Here is a 23,253-nt window from a genome sequence, read left to right as displayed (position 1 = left end):
ATGAGTAGATATTTTTAGTAGATATTCCGTTAAAAATACACCTAGATTGGTTAATAAATATAATTGCAAAAAGTAATAAGTATTACTGTATGAAAAAAATATTTGGTATTTCCGGAAAAACTAGGTGTGATATCGAGCAGGGACATTAATTAGATTTACTGATTAAGTTACCAGACTTTTACTGTTACTGACTTAGTACAAAAATCACATTTAAATTTTTAAGGGACTGGTGTATTTATTTGGGCTGTAACTAAAATGTCCTTTTTGCGTTGATACATAATCTTCAGGTTGTGAAAAGTGATGGACGACAAAGGCATGTCCACTTTGACTTTCAACAAGGTTGGAATTAGGTGCTTGAATGTTAACATGAGGATACGATAAGGGAAGAAATTACTTCTTCTTCCATCGTGCTTCAGAAAATCAGATGACACACTTTAAGGCTGGGTTGCACCATCTTATTGTGACTGTAACAAACGTCAAAAATCTGTCAAACTCTGTTTGGTGGTGCATTTCAGACAATTTTTTTTTATTTAAAAAATAATATTAGTTATTTGTATTGGACAAATTACTAACAGTCCCGTTAGCCCCTCGTACTAAGCTCAATATGCTTGTGTTACAAGTGCGCTCACCACAATAGTCGAGCGGGCGCCGGGATTCGAGCCCGCGTTCCTCGGATCACGAGTCGGCTAGTCCGACCCCTTCACCGTTCAACTATCGTGGATTACATTATATCTGAATTGGACCAACCATACAATAGCAGTCTAGATTGATACACGCCATGTCCTAATCAACAGACTAATGATGATGATGATGACATGATTATTATACACACTACATAATAATATTTTATTTACGCTTTGGAAAAATAATCTTGATTCCTATCTAAAATGTCCTGACTAAATTCGGGCTAGCACCAAGTGATTGCACTAATATTATGTCCCATCTGCGAATCGGACTCAGAACTATGACTCTCGTATTCACAAACGATGCTTGCTTAAGTGAAGCTGCAAATCGAATGCACAGCGTTGAATAGAGCTCTGTGATTGGTTCATGTGTCACCCTGTGCGTCCACGCGCACTGTGAGACCTCATAGTAATGTTTGTGAATACGGGCGTGAGTCAAGAACTCCTAACTCTACATAAGTAACATTAACCATGGAACCGGACATCTAAGGCTGGGTTCCACCATCTTAGTTTAACTTTGACAAACGTCAAAAATCTGTCAAAGTCCACACAAAAAGCACCGGTTATCATCAAAGTTACGTTAAAAGTTAGGTGGTGCAACTCATCCTAACTGTCGTCAATACTAGCTGATCTGGGGGCACGGCAGTGCCCCCACCAAGTCGAGCAAAAAAGCGGCACGGCCGTACCATCCTTTTCTCGAAGCAATTCAGGCCATTTTCGACCGCCTGTAACTTCGTTGTGGATAAAACTAGAAGGCTGAATTTTCATTAGCTATGCAGGCATTGTAAAGACACGGTATATTTAAAATTTCATTCAATTTGAACCAGTAGTTTAAGAATTATAACGGGTCAAAGTTACTTAATTTTGTCACTCACTGACTGACTCACTGACTCACCGATCATCAAAACTCTAAGGCACTTCTAGCAGACCTAGAAGCTTCAAATTTGGAATATAAGTAGTGTTTGGTGTATGAATCAAGGAAAAACTAAAATATTTGGGGGCACGGTAGTGCAACCGCCAAGTCGAGTAAAATTTTTCAATTTCGGTCCAGTTTTCTAGATACATAACTGCTGTCTACAAAATACAAAAAGAAATGATATTTGGGGGCACGGTAGTGCAACCGCCAAGTCGAGTAAAATTTTTCAATTTCGGTCCAGTTTTCTAGATACATAACTGCTGTCTACAAAATACAAAAAGAAATGAGATCCCATCAAAAACAATACTTGTCAAAAAAACCAAGTCTCGCAACTCAGTTGTTCTAGGGTAAAAAGTTGTGAGATCCATGTAATACCAAGTCCAGGCCAGGAAATCTTTAACGTTTTACATAAATATATTGACTTGGCCATCGCATGAAAACACGTGTAAATTAAATTATTTAGTGCGATGGCCAAGTCAATAATTTATGTAAAACGTTAAAGATTTCCTGGCCTGGACTTGGTATTACATGGATCTCACAACTTTTTACCGTAGAACAACTGAGTTGCGAGACTTGGTTTTTTTGACAAGTATTGTTTTTGATGGGTTTATTTATTAGTTAACCACTAACAGATTAATTATCTAATTATATTCGCATAATTAATTTACTAATTAGAGATAGTATCTAATTTGCCAATAGGATTAGGATTAAGTATCGATGTAATGAGAGATAGTAAGTCATGTTTATAGCTATACTTAGATGATGCAAAATGAAATTAACTTATATGAAATAGTTTATTCAGTACATAGGCCATTTCCAGGGCACATATACATACATGTCCCAAATATGTATAGCTTGCCCTACCACCCTTCGGGACAACATATGGGCTGGTGCTGAGAAGAAGTGGCGGAAGAAACTCACGCCCGTTTTCACCATCAATCCGTAATTTTTAAGTGACCCCTATGAAAACAAAATTGCTGAGAAATGTTACCATAGGGGTCACTTGAAAATTAGGGAGTGATAGTAAAAACGGGCATCAGCCACCTTTAAGTCACTATTGTGGGGATCCATTCGTAACACAAGCACTTTTAGCATACTACAAAGGGTTTACGAAATATGAATCAATCAATCAAAATCATCTTCTCTTTATAGTCCAGTCAAATTAGACATGAACCCTGCAATAATTCGCATACAGCTAAAAATTGGTACGAATGTTCGGAGCACTGTTATGAATTAACTGTGAAAAGTCCCCATCGATCCGACGTGTGCTAAAAAAAAAATTCAAGGTCAAACTTAAAAAATACGGGTTTTTGAGATTTTCAGCCAAACGGTAAGTTTTATCACAAAAATATGTACGACAAGGTTTAAGACCATACAATTATGTATCAAAATTGTCTATACACTTTCTCCTAAGAGTCAGCGTTTCTGAGATTCGATGATCCGAAGAGTCAAAAAAGTGTTTTCTTCATAACGGTCTTACACATGAATCCAATGTGATATCGCCTCATGCCTCGACTCAGCATTGCATCATGATGTGTTGTCGACGTCGAATATAAAATGATCAACCTCAATGTCGTCTGTCATCTTTAATTATCGAAAAATGGGTGCAACTTTGACGAAGGACTGCACCGTGAGTTTCTAGGATACGAAGTTTTCGTGTCTATTATGTTTAAGAGCTCTTATATGCACACGTCACTACTCTACTTGTAACTCTATGGTCACTCTTTTAGCCCGACCAAGTTAGACAGTCCAGGTTATAATAATTCACATAGAGCTGAAAATTTGTGTGAATGTTAAGAACACCATCCTAAATGAAATGTCAAAAGTCCCCGACGATCCGTCATTTAAAAAAAAAGTTTTCGAAGTCCCAAGTTTTTTGCATTTTTTGGCCAAGTAGTAAATTTATCATAAAAATAGATAAGAAATAATAGTAGATCATAAAATTATCTATTAAAATTGTCTGTATCCATTTTTCCTAAGAGTCACCGATTATGAGGTAGAACGATTCAAAAAGTTAGTTTTGATGTTCTCGTTATATGCACATGTTTCCACAACACCTATGAGGGTTATTTGGCGTATTTTTTTGGGTGCGTGACAGTTTATATAAGTTTATATGATATAAATTCATTTCAATAACGTTCATATTGTATAATAAACGTATGTTATAATAACACTTGATATAATTTTTTAACATATAATGTTTACTTCATATAATGAATCATTTCTAATAATGTCATTTCAGATACCAATCAAAACGCATAAAGACATTTGATATAAACCTTACTTAATCTAAGACTCATTTCATGTAATTTTGTTTAATATAAATAATATTTCATATAATCATTACATAAAATAAATATTATTTGTTATAAGGACTATTTGGTATACTCTTTAATTGATATAATTTCTGATAGATATAACTTTTAGTATGTTCTTTAGCATGACTTATAAATGACTTTAGTGACAAAAACGAATCGCCGTAAAACCGACTCCACGTAGTCTTGTCTGCCCTACCCCTAGAGTGTAATTTAGAAGCGCGTAGGCACGGAGGGGCGAGGCGGCCCGCGGGCTGAGGAGCAGGTGGCTGGAAGCGAGGCGCCGCGGCTGAGGCTGGCCGGCGAAGCCGGCCAGCAAGCCGAAGACGCGGTGTCGAGCGAAAGCCATCTGCGACGATTAGCACGCGAGGGACCGCCAGAGCCCCGCAGTGCCGGAGCCGTGACAGAAGTCTCAAGTTTTTAGTCAAATTTGCATGCCTGCTTGCTTGCTTGCTTGCCTGCTTGCATGCTGCATGCCTGCTTGCCTGCTTGCTTGCCTGCATGCTAGCTTGCTTGCTAGCTTGCTTGCCTGCATGCTAGCTTGCTTGCTAGCTTGCTTGCTTGCTCGCTTGCTTGCTTGCTCGTTTGCTAGCTTGCTTGCTGCATGCAATGCTTATTATAAGAATTGAACTTCTATAAATTTAAGTTTTATAGGAAAAGAATTTTATCTCATTTGATTGTTAGACATTTTATTTTTATATGATTTGAATGTTATTTGTTTTAAATAGTATACATTGTAAGTTTTATAGAAATTATTCATTATATCAAACCATTTTATATCAGTTGTTAGTTATTTGTCTTAAAATTATTCGTCTTAAAATTATATTATTCGTTTATTATAGTAAATAATTATTATATTAAATGATTTTATATAATTTGATGTTATATCCTCTAAGTATTATATGATATGTAGTTATATCATACATTACACACCCTATTTTTTTACCAGGTTTTCCCAGTAGGCCTTTTTTAAGATGTATTTGTTATCCTGTTCAATTCAAAACTATTTTAATAGAGTTGAAGTTGTGGACTTTTGGAGTAGTTAACAGAATGCGAATTCTCCAACTTTTTGCATCGTTACCACATAAACGGTGACTCTTAGGAAAAAGGGGCAAAGACAATTTTAATAGATAATTTTATGATCTACTACTATTTCTTATCATTTCTTATGATAAGTTTACTGTTTGGCGGAAAAATGCAAAAAACTTGAACTTCGTAAATTTTTTTTTCAAATGACGGATCGCTGGGGACTTTTGACATTTCATTAAGGATGGTGTTCTCAACAATCACACAAATTTTCAGCTCTATGCGAATTATTATAACCTGGATTTTCTGACTTGACCGGGCTAAAAGAGTGACCATAGAGTTACAAGTAGAGTAGTGACGTGTGCATATAAGAGCTCTTAAACATAATAGACACGAAAACTTCGTATCTTAGAAACTCACGGTGCAGTCCCTTGTCTAAGTTGCAAACATTTTTCGACAATTAAAGATGACAGACGACATTGAGGTTGATCATTTTATATTCGACGTCGACAACACATCATGATACAATGCTGAGTCGTGGCACGAGGCGATATCACATTAGATTCATGTGTAAGACCGTTATGAAGAAAACACTTTTTTGACTCTTCGGATCATCGAATCTCAGAAACGCTGACTCTTAGGAGAAAGTGTATAGACAATTTTGATAGATAATTGTATGGTCTTAAACCTTGTCATACATATTTTTGTGATAAAACTTACCGTTTGGCTGAAAATCTCAAAAACCCGAATTTTTTAAGTTTGACCTTGAATTTTTTTTTAGCACACGTCGGATCGATGGGGACTTTTCACAGATAATTCATAATGGTGCTCCAAACATTCGTACCAATTTTCAGCTGTATGCGAATTATTGCAGGGTTCATGTCTAATTTGACTGGACTATTAAAATGTAAAAGCCTTGAAAAACTATCTTTTTTCTGAATAAAAAATAAAAATGTATAAATATCAAAAAAGTTTCATGGTCAAACAAAAAAGGTCCTATCAAATAGCTAAGCAATCCCAAATCAACAGGCGATCGGGGGATCATCCCAAAATCTCACGCAAATCCGATCGGCTGACCGAAAGAAAAATGGTAAAACTAGCTTTTATCGACAAACTTGCTGTATCTCTCGGGTATTACAGTTACTTGCTTTGATTTGGGATAAGTTACCTTTTTATCAGAATATTTTATGTTTAAAATATCAGGTCTTTTGGTATTTACAGAGAATTAACTTAGGTCTCATTACAGATTTAAAATTTATGATTCATCTTCAACTTTTGAAAAAGTAAGTATGTCATCAGATAATGTGACGCTTTCAATTAATTTTAATTTTTAAAAAGTTTCAGTCCTTTAGAGGCAAAAACGGCTATGTCAAATGGTTCCAGAAAAATCCCCCTCATTCATTACCTAAAGTACAGTGTAATGACAACGTATTTAATTGTATACCTTAGAACGGTTTTAATATTTTATGACCTTTATAAGGTCTTTCTCGCTGAAAGAAACAAGCAAACGAAAACTATAGCTTTCAAAATGTTACCAGTATTAATTTATTGATCACCATTAAGTCATTCTAATAGTTTTCCCGCATAATCCCCTCTCACCAACTTTAACGACTTGTTAAACCAAACATAGATAGATACAACATACTGCGACGGTCGAAGTTTAAATTGTTTGGAAAATTACCGTCGGAGATTTACGACCTTTTTCGTCGAAAGTGTCGGTCCGTGTTCTCGAGGAAGCCGAAACGAATAAATCTTCGGTTAAAAAGAGGCGGCGCTTGTTAAATGGGGTTTACACTTAGCGATTTACCATTTTATTTTGATATCGGTAACTAGCCCGTAGCTGATGGATTTAGGGATTTTTTTGCATAAAATTGCCAGTGAGCTTAATAAAGTCTTTTTAAACGAATAAATCTTCGGTTAAAAGAGGCGGTGCTTGTTAAATAGGGTTTACACTTAGCGTTTTAGCATTTTGCTTTGCTATTTTGATATATCGGTCTTGTGCGTAGGTGATGGATGGGATTTTATAAAGAACTTGAATTGCCAGTGCCATTAGGGAGTTTAATAAACTGACCGCCATTAGCCTTGGTGATTTTTACGCCAGCTGTGGCTAAGTTTTGAATATCGCCGGGGCCTATAAGTAGAAAAGCTATTGGTTGGTACCTATTCATAATTTATTTACTTTCATCTAGGTACACTCTAATTATTTAGGTATGTTCTCGTATATTATGTCCTATCTGTAACAAAATCTGCTTAGTTTGAAGTGAGACTATAGAATGAGGGCTATCGTTTTTATACTTAACAGTTGGCACCCCTGGCGATTGACAGGACCTTACTCTACAGTGGCGCCATCTTGATGAGTGCAAATGCGATAGTCCTCCTACCACTTTAGCGCTCACCAGTTGGTGCCACTGTCTTCGCTACTAGCAAGTGACAGGACCTTACTCTACAGTGGCGCTAACTGGTGAGCGCTAAAACGATAGCCCTCATTGATGTAATTATTTCCAATCTCCGAGTCTCTTGTGTTCTGAGCTATTGAAATATTCGTTGCAGCGGCTATTATAAACGCCTCAGTGATCGTCAAGAGGCCGGTGGCTGAGACAATTTGATTTTCTGTTGTCTCCGTATTCGCATTTTGAAATAGGAATGATTTTTTAAATTCGCTTCATTTTTCGAAGGTTCATTTATTTTTTTGATTTGTTATTTTTTTAGTGGGAAAAGGCAAAGGCATTATGATAAACAGCCAAGTCTTCAGTTTTTAACGCTTCGTTTTATTGACCCTAAGCTTAATTCAAGATTTATTAAATGTTGTATTTTTTTGTTTCATTCGCCTACACTCATCCTTCACGAATGCTTAATGGTTAATAATCCACCATTGCATTATTACAGTACTTATTATTATTCTGTGTTATTTATTACACATTAATAGTCGGCGAAACACTAGTTTAAAAAAAAGTGTTGAATGACGGTTCACTTTCCCGCCAAGAAGTCATTAGCATAGTTAGTTAAATAATAAAAAAATTGAGTAGCAAAGAAATCGTTCTGTATAAATCCTACTTATTAAAGGATTGTTTGCAAAGTGTTTATTTGCGGCCAGCTCGTTTAGAAGCTGGAAGGAGCCTGTGTGAGTGATTTATGAGCAAATTATAAGCTTTTATGTTTTCCTTATGAAAGTACCGGAAAGCTCGTATTATGAAAACACTTTAATATGAAACTCTACTCTACGGATAAAATCTACGATTGGTATAAAGATTTGATACAGACTTGAGTGAAGTTTTGAGATTCGTTTCAGCATTTAAACTAGCTCTCGGAATTCCTACCATTCTAGATATTAAGTAAATGACTATACTGAAAAAAAAGTAACTCTCCAGTATTCAGATCTGAATTTTTATTCCATCATTTTAGTCCTTATATGGATGGCCAATAATGATTTTTGGGATAACAATGTCAATGTAGCCAATATTATAAGGATCTTGTCACTAAATCTAATTACTTAAAAGCTTTTATAGGCTAACTAGCGGCCGCCCGCGACTTCGTACGCGTGGACCTCGTTTTACTCCATTAGGGGTGGAGTTTCGTAAAATCCGCTCTTAGCACCTATAGCGCATACATTTTAAATTTCAACTCTCTTACTTTAAACACATAGGACTTTCATAATATAAACTTCCAACCCTCCTTTTATCTCCTTAGGCCCAGTAGTTGATTTCTAATGATACATTTTCAGTATACATATGTACCACCACCACCACCACCATTTCAGCCATAGGACGTCCACTGCTGAAAATAGGCCTCCCCCAATGCTTTCTATGTTGATCGATTGGAAGCGGCCTGCGTCCAGCGCTTCCCTGCTACCTTTACGATGTCGTCGGTCCACCTTGTAGGTGGAAGTTCCACGCTACGTTTTCCGGTACGCGGCCTCCATTCCAGAACCATTCTGCCCCATCGGCCATCAGTTCTGCGTACTATGTGCCCTGCCCATTGCCACTTCAGCTTGCTAATCCGTCGCTATGTCAGCGACTTTGGTTCGTTTACGGATCTCCTCATTTCTGATTCGATCTCGCAAAGAAACACCAAGCATAGCCCTCTCCATAGCACGCTGTGGAGCTTCTGTATAAGGCCTATAGTGAGAGGCCACGTTTCCGAGCCATAAGTTATCACTGGTAACACACATTGGTTATACACTCTAGTCTTCAGGCATTGAGGTATTTTGGACGATAAGATGTTGCGTAGTTTCCCGAACGCTGCCGAGCCGAGTTGGATTCGACGATTGACCTCCTTCTCGAAATTGGACCTACCTAGCTGGATCGTTTGTCCGAGGTAGACATACCTACTTGTCGACAATCTCGAGAATTGAGCTTCCAACTGAAACTGGTTAAGGCGCAACATGGACATTCGACATAAGCTTCGTTTTGTCCATGTTCATCCTCAGGCCTACCTGTTGGGAAAATCGATTAAGGTCTTCGAGCATTGTGAGAAGATCTTCCAACGATTCTGCCATGACCACAATATCGTCGGCAAACCGATGTGTACACAGTACCACGATGTACCGAACAGTATATGTACACCTCCACAATATCTAGAGATCATAGTGAGCATACATTTTAACTTTCAAGTCTCTTACTTTAAAAACCGAGGACTGCAATACAAACTTCTAACCCCCTTTTTAACTCCCATAAGGTTTGAATTTTGCAAAATTTCGTTTTAGTGACTACCTACGTTCTAAAAGGAGGTGTATTCCACTTTGATCACCTGGCTTTGATCAGCCAGGTGATCAAAGTGGACTTACAGCGACAATTTAGTGTCCTTTCAATTCATTCTGTGCCTTTGATCACCCACGGATACGATGTCCTAGGTGAGCCAAGTGGACTCTAGTTAAATTATTATTTTAGTGTCCTTTGATCATCTACAAACAAATCACACCTCCTCTGAATAGTCACATGTCCAATTGTTGTACTACATATTTTGTTTTGTAACATTTTTGATATTTTCTAAAAACCGCAATAAACAAATTGGACATGTATGTGACAATTCAGAGGTATAATTTATTTATAGGTGATCAAAGAACACTAAAAAAATAATTTAACTGGAGTCCACTTTGATCATCTTGGTGATCAAAGTGGAATAAACCATTAACCCCTATGAGAACTCTTTTGAGACTTGTAGTTTTTGAGACTTCGTGATGTGTGAGTGAGTCACTTAGTCATTCAATGACCTTTCTTTCTACTAAAATTATACGTACCTATAGTAATTATCATTAAAATCAAATAAGTAAGTACCTACCAACCTAAGTAATTAAAATAAAGACCCTACCAAAAAATTAACAAATTACATACAGAAAATAAAAACGAAGTAATTCTTATCCTATTTAACTACAATCGCCCACGCGCCCATCCCATTTGTCCGCCACTGAACCGTACCCTAATATTCATCTCGGTAGATGGCGGCACATAGTAAGAATTTGCAAGGAAGTTTGTAAAAGTCACTAATTAACACTTTGATTTGCTCGTTTAAACACAGTGAATGATTCAAATAGGTACATACAGTGAATGGTTTAAAAACATAAAATATCTTTATTTATTAAATTTTCAAAATTATTTACGAATAGCGCTATTCATAGTACATGTAACATTTAGTTACTAATTTACTAATGATGTCGATAGATGGCGTTTGACAGCTTTTCCTTCATGAATATTTACGTACCTCAAAAATGTTTGTCAGGCGCAAGAAGATTTTAACCAATGACGATAGATGTCGCTTTTCCACGTCTTATGAAAATCCCAAATATTTTACGGGACCCTATTTTTTTCCAAAATAAAATTAGGCCTATGTTACTCGTGAGTTATGTAGCTTTCGAATGGTGAAAGAATTTTAAAATCGGTCCAGTAGTTTTTGAGCCTATCCATTACAACTAAACAAACAAACAAACAAACAAAGTTTTCCTCTTTATAATATTAGTGTAGATGTTACAGGAAATGTATGAAATCCGTCATTGTGTACAATTCCTAGGATTTGTGTATAAGTCCTAAAATCACCCGGAAATGTGTGATGTAAATTATATTAGGCACATTTCCTAGGAAATTTACACATTTCCTAAACAGCAATCGGAAATGTAATTAAGATTTCTTTTTTTTCTCCGAAACTTAAATGGCGCTACCACGCCGCGGCCGCTGTGTATGTGTAAGGTCGCAAGTCTAACCTAACCTAACCGAGTCTTTGTTATCCAGCTACAGGAGTACTAAAACCTTTATGCCAATAATAGTTTAATAAAAGAGATGTTAAAATTAGGGTTTTCCAATACTTCAGCGTAATATGCGTGATTCCGAAAGAAAGTATGCCAATAGAAAAATATTTTTTTCAGCCAAAGTATAATAGTGCGAAAACAACTTTCAGGCTAAACAATATTGTTATAGTTGTGAGTTAAAAGTACCTATCGGCCAATGTGGTTTGGCTAATGGAAATTTTAGGCGTACTTACTGAGGGGCACCCTCAGATCATAGAAATAGAATAGATATGAAGTCGCGCGTAACTACAACGAGAACCAGTGTCCCCACATTTCCCCCACCACAGCTCCCACACACACATTCAACTGTGTAAAAACAAAGCGACTGAGAGTCTACGACAACATGTGCAACCGGCTTAAAAGTGCTGTGATTGGCCAGAAGGCGTGCCTTATGGCCAATCAATAGCCGCGTGACGTGACGCACACTTTGAAAACGCTAGTGAGAGAAGAAAGATAAAATGGAGTCGACAACATATCGATACTTTAAATCGCTAGGGGCAAGGCTCGAAACTGGTTTCACAAAATGCTTATGTATGAAAACCTTTTTATTATTATACGTTATTATTAACTACTATCACGCATTTACTTTTTAATTATGGCGATCTGCGTGCCGCATATGTTTATCAAAAATAATGCCTATATTAGGCTTTCAACTAGCTCTTATAGTAATTACATAGTTGACAGTTACTAATTACTTCTACTGTTATTATTTTTTTTGTAAAATCTTATAATCGCAAGTAACACATCATTTTTTTATTTAAAATTACAAAATAGAAATTTATAATTTATTTCTATTTATCGATAATAGGAAACCGCATTAGAACACGAGCACGGCACTATGTTACGACCGACACATGCGGCCGTACTGTGTATTTTCACACGACAGTGGATATCGGAAGAAATTAAATACATTGCGCAGTAGTTGAGCATGACATAAAGTGGTTGCTAACTAAATCGTCAATGTACAAGTGTGTTAGAATTTTTATCACCACTGATTTCGATATCGCAGTAACTGTTACGGCACTGAATTCGTTCGTAAAAATGTTTAGTTTTTTTATTTATAAGCAAAATACCAATGGATTTGCAATACTTACATGTAGTAAATGACTCCATTGTTCCTGTAGTTCTTCGTTTCACTTGTTTTATTGCACGTAACGATGCATTATCCAAAATATCTCGGAGAACATTTCCTTAGTACGACTGAATCGCGACTAACCTAGCTAAGCGGCCGATGTTCGTTTCTGGGCATATCGCGGAGACACGCGCCCCGCTCCCGTTTCACATCTATTCCCTTCTATGATCTGAGGGGGCACCCGTACACAAGACCGCGCTTGTGCCGCTTAGTTTTATACATTTCCTAATACAATATTGGAATTCTGTAAAATTCCTAGGAAAAGTATACATGTCCTAGGATATGTGCGTATTAAAAAATCTCTGAAGCAATATTTTATACATTTCCTAAATAGCTTCGGAATTGTATACATTTCCTAGGAATAGTATACAATTCCTAGAATTCATACATTTCCTGTAACATAGATACTACTAATGCTTAGCAGAGTTGATTGTAATTGGCTGAATAACTTTACACCCCTATAACTTTAGTACCAATAACGATAGCTGTCAATTTAACGTCTAGATAATACACGATTATTGAACATAATTACACCTCCCTAACAATATACAGGGTGGAATTTTGTAATGCCACCTGGAGGGAAAGTACTCTAAATATTGTAGATAGAATTATTCTCTCGAAGAAAACATTCCTTTACTTTTGAAAAGAAATAGAACTGCATTCAAAGATTTCAAATTTGATGCCACACCCGGGAATCGAACCAACTAAAATCTGTTAAAAATTACACCCTGTATTTTTATAACATGGATCGTTAGGGTTAAGTATAAGGATGAAATCTCCCTAGCAAACTTGATAAATCAAATGAAAGGAAAACCATGAAATATAAAATTATTTTAATTATGTACAGAAAATTTTATGGTAAGGTAGCGAATTTTCGAAAAAAAAAAAATAATCGAAAATATCTGAATGCAGTTCTCTTTCTTTTAAAAAATAAAGGAATGTTTTCTTTCAGTAAATTTTTCTATCTACAGTATTAAGAGTACTTTCCCTCCAGGTGGCATTACAAAATTCCACCCTGAATATACCTTACATCAATCATTGGAAAAGGTCCCCATTAAACATTTAGGATATAATGCAATCATATAAATGACTGATGAAACTGATATGAGTATTAATGAGTCAGGCCGTTGTTTTCAGACACATTTTATGGTCGTATGGAAGTTACATTCCATTCTATTTATTTATATCAACCAGCAGAGTGGTGACTGAGTTTGTTGCGGCGCTTCTTCTCAGCACTTGCCAAATGTTGGTCTCGAAGCGCTCTGGTAGGGTAAAAAGACTATAAGACATGTAGAGGCTCCTTAAGAACAAAATATTTGACGATTTATAAGTACTAAATATTATTGAAATAATCTATACAAATAAAAAAATGACTTTGATTTTACAATTAAACTTTTTTTAAACACAACGGGAAGCTCATGTGATGAAAAGTGACAATCAGGCCTAAGGTGGAAGCGAAGGCCAGAGGAACTGGCTATCTTACATCTGACTGCCGAATAACAACAATGTTGTTTTCATTGGTGTAATGTCAACAGAAATGAGGAAATCCGTAGGAGAACCAGAGTGACTGACATAGCCCGCAGAATCGCTAAAATCAAGTGGCAGTGGGCAGGGCACATAGCTCGTAGAGCTGACGGCCGCTGGGGCAGGAAAGTTCTTAAGTGGCGACCACGAGCCGGAAGACGTAGCGTGAGCAGGCCTCCCACTAGGTGGACCGACGATCTGGTGAAAGTCGCGGGAGGCGCCTGGATGCGAGCGGCGCAGGACCGGTCTTTGTGGAAATCCTTGGTGGAGGCCTTTGTCCAGCAGTGGATGTATTTCGACTGAAACGAACGAACGAATGTAAACAGAGATTACTTAGCTAGCCGGGCGAATATACATAGAACGCCTCAACACAGAATCGAGCAGAAAATCGAGAAAATCCCTACTGAGAATCTAGTCCGGGACCTAATAGGTAGGAACGGATACATACTGTCTTATTCCACGACTCAAATCAATGTTCCTAAATAGAAAAATATGGAATTAGAAAAAGAGATTAATTTGTTTTTAATTTTTAGTGGACTCTAATAATTTTCTTATTAACGTCTGTAGGTAGCACGTAGGTTGTATACCGTAGCCTATCGCGAAACCCAGTGATACCGCAGCATACAGTGCATTGCAACGCGCGGTCTCTGCGCGTCGCTGATACTACAGTGCAGTGCAACGAGCGCTATTGACGATGGGTTACGCTTCGGAATAATTATACAATGAACGTAACGGGAATGCAAATGATGACTTACTATGATATTATAATACTAATGTAAATAAATAGCCCTTCTGTGTACCCTAAAAACCCCTCGATAGTTAAGTACTATGAGATCTTAATTAAGTCACTATAAAATTGCAAGGGAGGACTCTGCTAGGTAATAATTGACTATTGTAAACTCTTTTAATGATTATATAAGCTTACTATCATTGATTGAGTGAATACTTACCAAGAATTTTGTTGTTTCACGTAGGTATAAAATTATGTTTTCAGATTCAATTATTTCAGAAACTTGTTTACAGTTCGGTTATATTAACATTTTATATCAACAACGCGTTTATCTTTTATCTTTATTTACTTTATCTGTTTCCGAATTTAATTGTAAATGTTACGAAAACAACCCGTTTGTTATGAATAAAATAAGTACTAATACTCACCAGATAATAAACTCCAAAAGGCATCACTACAACAGCCACTAACAAGTCCGCCACCGCCAGGCTCACTATGAAATAGTTCGTCGCAGTCTGCAAGCTGCGCTCCCTAGACACACTCATAATAACTAACACGTTGCCGAATAACGTTAATAACGGGAACACCAACAACGATAACGCCCAGAAGTTATAACTTTGCACGTCACTAGCACACGTTCCATTCCCAAATGTGCAATTTAAAAAAGTCCCGTTGACTCTGTCGAAGCCGTACAGTTCACTGAATGAGTCGTTTAAGTCTAATGCCATTCTTATGTCGGTCTCGTTCGTTCTTTCGTTCGTGAATGAACGGTGGAGGAAGGAGTCGTTGGGGTCAGGTGGTCTGAGTTGGAATGCGGTGAGTTTGCTCGCGTTTTGGCACCCGTTCGAGCATATGCTTTTGGGTAGGTCCATTTGAATTTCTTGAAGATTCTCTCGTTCTCCATTCATGGTTTAAGTTTGTGATTTATTTGATTCTTCGGCAGGTGTTGCAGCGGGTCGATGCGCTTTCCAGCGCGCTCCCGTCGATCATTGTGCTCGGAGATCTGGAACAAAATTGATTTTTATTATAATCCTTGCCTTGAGGAAGATGTTTTATTCATACGCATTACGCTCGGAAGGTAGATTGCTGTCGTGGCGGAGGAAATTTAATTTTATCTTACTTCCGATTTCCTATATTCTTACAATTTTTAGTGACGTAGGATTAAAGAATACATTCATTCTTCATCTTATTGCATAGTACGAAAAGGTAAGTTTCTGATCCCAGTTTTCCTAACAAGTTAATATTTATGTTTACAGTCTAACATAATTTTATTTTTCACAGGATAAAATTGATGCAAGGTTGTTATTAAATATGCAAATCTGTCTAAAATTCTAACTAAATTTTAATCTGTAACCCGATTAGCAGATCCTTTCACAACATTGTTCTCTAACGACACACGAGGATTACATAATACTTATTGGAAAATGAAATGAGCATCAATATTATTCTCAAATTGTAGTTATAGGATTAACTGCTGAGAAAAGTTTAGTGTTAAAAAATAGATCTACATTAATTTAACATGAAGATTTAATTAATTAGTTCATATTATTATCCTATCATCTAGGTATATAAGAAGAGGAAGAGATTTAAGTATCGTAAGTTTTATCAAGCTCTCTTGGAAAAAATCTTAAACTAAAAATTCTCAAATATTACAAATAATAAACCCTTTAATTTCGTGCCCATAACGACCCAGATTCAATTACAGTGGCCCATAATGGCGCGTTGTGCCCGCGACGGGCCATCAATCTGATATGTCCTTTCATTCGCGAGCCATGAAAAATTGCGATTAAACATCGTCCGCATCTGCCGTCAAAGTTGCATTAGCACTGACAGGTTACCTATAGGTCTACTAGCGTATAACTCAGCCAGTGCCTGAGTTTGAGCACGGGAGAGGTAACTGACATATGACGTGACAGTGCATACTAATCTGAAGCACATCTGAAGTCTCACTGACGTTTGACGTCACAAAATCACCCTCCAGTGGCGCTCCCATACCTCAGGCATTGACTCCTGAATGAGCGCCAGACCTAAACCTGCTTAGAACGAGTTTGATTCTTTGCTTTTCAGGAAAAGGTAATGCCTTTGCCATGAAGCCTGGTCTTCAGTTTTATTTTCTTAGTTAAAGTGACCCTAAACTTAATTAAATCACTGAAAAATGACGCGGACTTCTTGAGAAAATTGTAAAGCTTATGTTGCACTGTCTTTTTTCATTAGTCTACGCTTATGCACGTCTACGAACACTTAATTGTTAGTAATCCACCATTATTACAAATTGACAGTCGGCTAAACATGGCTAAACACTTTAGAAAATAGGTAAAACAAAACTGCTAAACATGACCACAGACATGACGTTTCAGTTTCCCGCCAAAAGTCCACCTGCTTTATTAAAACGCTAACCCGTCCTTTGCCTCGATTTTTAAATTCGGATTTGGAACGGAACTATCATTCGAACCCTGATTGCTCGAAATGACATTTTGCCAATTCCGATTCGCAGTTGTTTATGGTTCCAATTTCGAATTGCGGGCTCAAACGAAATCGATCTTCACGTTTTTAATGGAACTTCATTACTAATCTAGGTTTAAAAATAAACAATTAATGTAAACTCTACTTATTACTTACTAACACTAGTTTGAGATTTATTTTAGGGCTGACTGTTGGATATTAATTTATCTTAAGCATAAACTTGTCAATTTGACAATTTTCCCATACGGAAACTGTCATTATAGGCAAATTTTATTTTTCAGGTGAAAGTTAGTATTCGATGATTGAAGACTAAGATTTATGGCGAGAATGGCGAGATCAACTTCACTTTTTAAATATTGTTCTATTTCTGTAAATCAATCCTCGTTATTAACAAATGTAATTAGAATACCCTGCAAGGCATATAATCCCTATACATCCATCTATTCCCAGATCCCAGCGCGTTCCTTATTACACACGTTGAGTCAGATGACAACCGTCGGATGGGATGACGTCTGTCGCGAGCGCAATGAAGAATGTTCACTAATTTTGTTTTTTAGCTTTCTGTATTCTCTGTTAAAAATGAAAAATACACGTGAAAGAATTATTTCGATACGTCAATTAGTTTCCAAGATATTGAATTTTAAAAGTGCGGGCGGCGGCCGGCCCGCCATTTTATGCGCGTGACGTCATATTACAACGACTGGCTCATATTTGTATGGGTGGAATCTTGCAAACTGAATTAAGACCCACTTCCAGGCAACCGATTAAGCTGAAATTTCGCAAACACATGTGATTTGGATGACCATGCAATATTATGATGACATGGAGCTGATCTGATGATGGAGCTGGAAGGTGGCCATAGGAACTCTATAATAAAACGACTTAAATGCATCGAGTTTGGGCTCGTTCGTTTTGTATTGATGAGTATTTTAATTCTATATAGTAATCGGGGTCTAATGATGGAGCTGGAAGGTAATTCGCAATAAAACGACACAATCGCATCAAGTTTGGATTTGGTTCAATTTTAATTTCTGTGATGGGTCTGAGTGTTAATATGTATAATAAGTTTGTATTTACAAAAAAAAAATATTTAAGTATGTTTATATCCGTTTTCTAGTGAGCGGACGCTGTGAATGTACGTCACACGGGGTCACGTGACCGTCGGCGGGACTCAATATTTAAGCGAACTTTGAATGCCTATAAAATCATAACTACTGGGTATTTTTGAATGAAATAAAAACTAATGTATTTGTAAATGTAAAAGCTTAACTGTAACATAGGTTTCAAGTGATTTTGCATACCTAGTAACATTCTCAATTGGCGACCATTATGCAAATGCTCAATGGCCGTGGCTTTAGCCTATCTGGCGTTGTATACCGTTTTAGCTAAAGATCTTGCTTTATTTTACCTTTTTGCTTGTGTGATTTGAGAGATGAGAATGTATTCATGGTTTTCATTAATCAAAAATACTTAGTTTATATTCAAATAACTTTCTAACTTAAACTTAAACTTTCTAGCTTTAATAGTCGCATCTAAAACTAAATTTTATCGCAGTCGCCCTTTATTATTTTCTCTACTTTTTCTCCACCAAGGTAACTTCCTGTATGGCTTAATTGTTACTTTTTAGGGTTTCATTTGCATTCCTTAATAATTTTATCAGTTTCTCGCATAACTAAAATGTGACGTGAGCGTGGTCTAAAATTTAATACTTTGTTAATCACTATATCACCCTTCTTATACACTTTAACACTCGCATACACGCTTACAGTTAATAATTCAAATAGGAATGTCACACAACAGTCACAATGTGACGTCACACTGTGCTCACGTTCCACCTCAAATAATATCAGTGTGCCAAAGCCCTGAAAATTCTCACATTCCCAGAGGTAAACAGAATGCAATCTAAATCGCATCTAACCGGGGAAATAAAACGCACTTGCGATGGAAAAAATGCTAACGGACACCTATCTGGTTCCAATTTCGAATTCAGCCCGCGTCGACCGGTAAGAGCAAGTGCAACCGATCAGAAAAATTTAACGTTTGAATACAGGGTGTAAGGGAAGGGTTGGCGGAATCTTGAAATCTCTTCAAAAACAAGAAGAATAATTTTCGAAATATTTATTCGTGAATAACTAGCAATATTTTTATTTTTCAGAATCGAGGAGGTAAAACATTCTTTTCATCTCACGCATTGGTTTTGTGTATCTTGAAGACTCTGTCATAACAAACAAAACCTTACAAACCACTAGTTTTCAGCTCTGAGCGAGGCCTGAAATCATGGCTAAAATGTTTACCAGCCTGCTAAACACCCTGTATTTTCAGTCGTGCTTTCCGATAGAATCACCAGATGCTATCTGTACGCTCATCTTTCTGTGCCAATTTGATTGATTGACCATTCAACTGATTGATGTTTTCGTTCGTTCATTCGTTCACTTACTTCCGTTTATTCAAATCAATATTTAACATCAAATAAATCTGCGTTTAACTCAGTGGATACAATTTATTGGAGTTAATTTTGTTTTTTGGAAAATGTAACAAATAGAGACTTTCACTCGAGACATCTTAATTAGTTTTTAAGCTGTCCTTCAATTAATTCTATGAATTTGGTTTTAATTCCTTCACTTCGCTTCAAAACAGATTCTAGAGATAGTTTTAATCGAGCGTTAACACTTTGCTAATTGATTGCTTCTCCGACTGTACTTAAGTAGATATTAGTGAAGCGCTTTCAATAAATCTGGCATCGATAAAGTAGAAGTCAACAAACTATTCAATTATAAAATGTAAATGAAGCCCCATTTATCTTTAACAACTGTCGATTATTCAAAATGATACGAATTATAAAAGACAAACAGAACGAAAAACAGATCCTGCAAGAAAGGAGTCCGTCCATCTAAAAGAAATAAATTAATGTATGATAGGTACTCAACATAAAAGAAATAGAATAAGAAAACATGTCTAATTTTGTTGTAGTTTTAATAATAATAATTGAGTAGGGACTTAAGTGATTATTGCAAAAATAAATAACATGTGTACCTAATAAGAAGATGTGGCTTATCTTATTTGATAACTGTCAAGTGTTGATTGGCACTTCACCTTCCCTTTAAAAATATCGATAGTTCTCATAGTTCTATCCCTCCCTATTCGATGCTGTCATCCCTCTTACCTTATTGGCCGTATAGCACACACGTGGCAAGAAAATGCATGCGACATTAATGTCTATTGCATTTTCTATTCTCATGATGCGTGTAAATAATGCAATAATACAGAAATACACTGCCGCCCGTATTCACAAACGATGCTTGCTTAAGTGAAGCAGCAAATCGAACTCTGTGATTGTTTCGTGTGTGACCCTGTGCGTCCACGCGCACTGTGAGACCTCATAGTAATGTTTGTGAATACGGGTTTATGCCTAGTTGAATTGAGATTTTTAGCTTGAGGGTGTTCATTTCCTACAAGAACTTGATATGAAAACTTAGCACGAAATGTTCCATTGTATGAATGAAGCAATGCTTTTTGAATAGTCGAATCGAATCGAAAGAAAATTAGTTACGCCTGTGATTTATTCAAATATTGAGATTTATCCAAGCACGGGCTTGAATTTAGGTTTACCTAAGTCAGAATCGAGTATTGATTCTAGTGTTCTAAAATACCGGCTTATTGTTATTTTCGTTTCTATATAGATACTTAACTGAGTCTAAGAATTTTCTCAGTAAAAGAATTCTCAATTTCCGTTCTTCGAAGTAAATGAAAATAAACATGGTTATTGTTATTCTTACAGTTAAAATTTATATTAAAGTTCTAGCGTTTTGGTTCGTTTCTTTTATATTCAACGTTAGCGTTTGGTATAATTTCCTTCTGATAAAAAGCATACGACTTCCCTAATTGCCTTTCTGCAATTACGTCGAATCGAATTGGAATTTTAACCGAAATGGGTCTCATTGTCTGTGCCACCTAAAGGACGTATGGTCATTAGAACTGCGTCCTTTGCTTTCTTATTCGAGTCATTTTCTGTCCCTTTCGATTCAGAATCGATTTTCATATTCGTATTTTCCAAATGACTATTATTTTGGTGATTTCGACTCAGCCACGTGTTATGATGTTTGTCAAAGATGAACAAAATTAATTTCGATTGCAAATACTTATTGTCGAAATATTTTTATTAAATGTTCCGTATTTGCCACGAATGGAACGTCGTATTTTGGAATCTAACGTCAAATACATCAAAATAAGTGTTATTCGCTTCTTTTCAAACATAAATGTTATTGTGAATAAATAAATAAATAAAAATACATTTTGTGAAACTGCAAAGTGTGAAATTTCGGAAAATGTTTTTACATACTCGTGTGTAAACTTGACACGTGTCTGTGAAGGGCTTAGTAGAAAACTGCATTATCATTTTTTGGCACAGGCTTATAAACATTCGAGTGTTTGTGAAAAAATGAAAATGCGTCGTATTTTTCCACCTGTGTATTCTGCCCTGAAATGTGGAAAACATGACCTGGCAATATTCGCACATTCAGCAGAGCCTCACCAAAACACATTGCACCGCAAAAACACGCCTCCATTTTCCCTTTCTTTACGCACTTATTCCTGAAAATGGGAGCACAAAAACTGGGTAAGCAAAAAAATATAGCAACTACGATTTCATTGGGGTAAAAATCTAACGCGAAGCCCTTTCAGATACGATGTTGTGTGTTCGTGTAATGTGTGGATGAAGGCACATTAAGCTAAACACTGGGGTCTTAAGCAGTTGTTATAGTTGCTATTTTGTTAACACTAACGCCCATATTCACAAACGATGCTTGCTTAATGAAGCAGCAAATTGAACGCACAGCGTTGGATAGAGCTCTGTGATTGGTCCGTTTGTCACCCTTTGCGTCCACGCGCACTGTGAAAGCTCATAGAAATGTTTGTGAATACAGGCGTTAGTTTAAGGATTCTGAAGTGTAGTGGATTGTACGTAAACCTAGTAGTTTACGACAAAAATAGAGCTGAGTTGATATAGTGACGTAAATGCTAATCCATTTTAAGAACAAAGTTAGTAATGTTACTAATATAAGTAATTAAATGTGGGATCTAATCATACCCCACGCATTAATTCGCATTAACAAATTACACCCACGAACGAAGTATGAGTTTTCAAATTAATTTACTGTCAACAACGACTGAAAATTGTTGTGTTAAAACAGAGCTTAACACAACTACATAAGAGTCACAAGGTTTAGCTTTGCGTGCTGTCTCATCAGTACAGTGAAACCCGTCTGAATACGAAATTAAAACTAATGACCATAAACTGCAAAGTCAGCAACAAATACTAGGCACAGATCAGAGCCAAATTAATGTACCTTAAATTAAAACAATGTTTCCTTCCCTAACCTTTAATATCCTTATTATCATAGAATTTGTGCAAATTTGCATCACCTTATTTTAACCACAGCTATAACCATCAGTGTTTTTGTATAGAGTTTGCCAGACTTTTGACATTTGCTATAGTTAAAGAAAGATGGTGAAAACCAGCCATAAAGAAACAATAAACACATACACAAAATAGCAGTTGATAATGTCTGTCAACAATCGGCAAAGACATCGTTGTAAACAGTATCTTAACACAGATTTCGATCTAAAACGTTATTTTAGGATACGCATTGTCACTTTACAACAAAGGCGGCTCACATTCTCAAAAAAAAATAAACACGACACAAAATCACCGAAAATGACCGTCTTTTCCCAAAGTATTAAAGATGCCTAAACCAACATAGGAAATATTTGCCCGGAAAATCTTCCATGTAATCACTGTACAGTACACAAACTAGTTTAGCGAGGCTAAGTGGTGCTAGAAGCGACTTATATAAATAGAGTCGAGTAACAATAGAACTGGACAGGAGGCTAGTGTCTTGGAGAATTGAATTAAGTCGCATAGGAGACGGTCCTAATGGACAGAATGAATAAGAAGGAATTGGTATAGACGCTGTAAAAAGCGGTGCGTAAAATGTTGGCGCGAAAAAGTCAGATCCAATATGACATTCTATGTGTTTAGTACATAGTCAATTTTAGCTCGTACATGTGGTAAAGGTTAGTCCTTTAAATAACGTTCCAGTTCTTTAAATAAATCTAAATAAGATTATTTTTTTCTAATATCTATTAGAAATGAGGTTGCAAATAAAACTAATATTTGTCTAACTTCTTA

At 36.4% G+C, this 23,253-nt stretch overlaps 1 protein-coding gene across 1 annotated transcript in view; it reads right to left on the bottom strand.

Moving 5' to 3' along the window:
* The window catches only part of LOC135078120 (dopamine D2-like receptor), a 57,284-nt gene extending 34,630 nt beyond the window's left edge, over nucleotides 1–22,654 (bottom strand). The window contains exons 1-2 of the mRNA XM_063972698.1: nucleotides 22,609–22,654; nucleotides 15,032–15,606 (exon numbers count right to left, since the gene is read on the bottom strand). Coding sequence (XP_063828768.1) covers nucleotides 15,032–15,511 — 480 coding nt within the window. The 5' untranslated portion in view covers nucleotides 15,512–15,606; nucleotides 22,609–22,654. The remainder of the gene's footprint in view (nucleotides 1–15,031; nucleotides 15,607–22,608) is intronic.
* Nucleotides 22,655–23,253: the final 599 nt, after the last annotated feature.

This window comes from Ostrinia nubilalis, chromosome 14 (genome assembly GCF_963855985.1).
Source record: "Ostrinia nubilalis chromosome 14, ilOstNubi1.1, whole genome shotgun sequence".
Lineage (NCBI taxonomy): Eukaryota > Metazoa > Arthropoda > Insecta > Lepidoptera > Crambidae > Ostrinia > Ostrinia nubilalis.
This window is presented reverse-complemented; position numbering and strand designations above follow the sequence as displayed.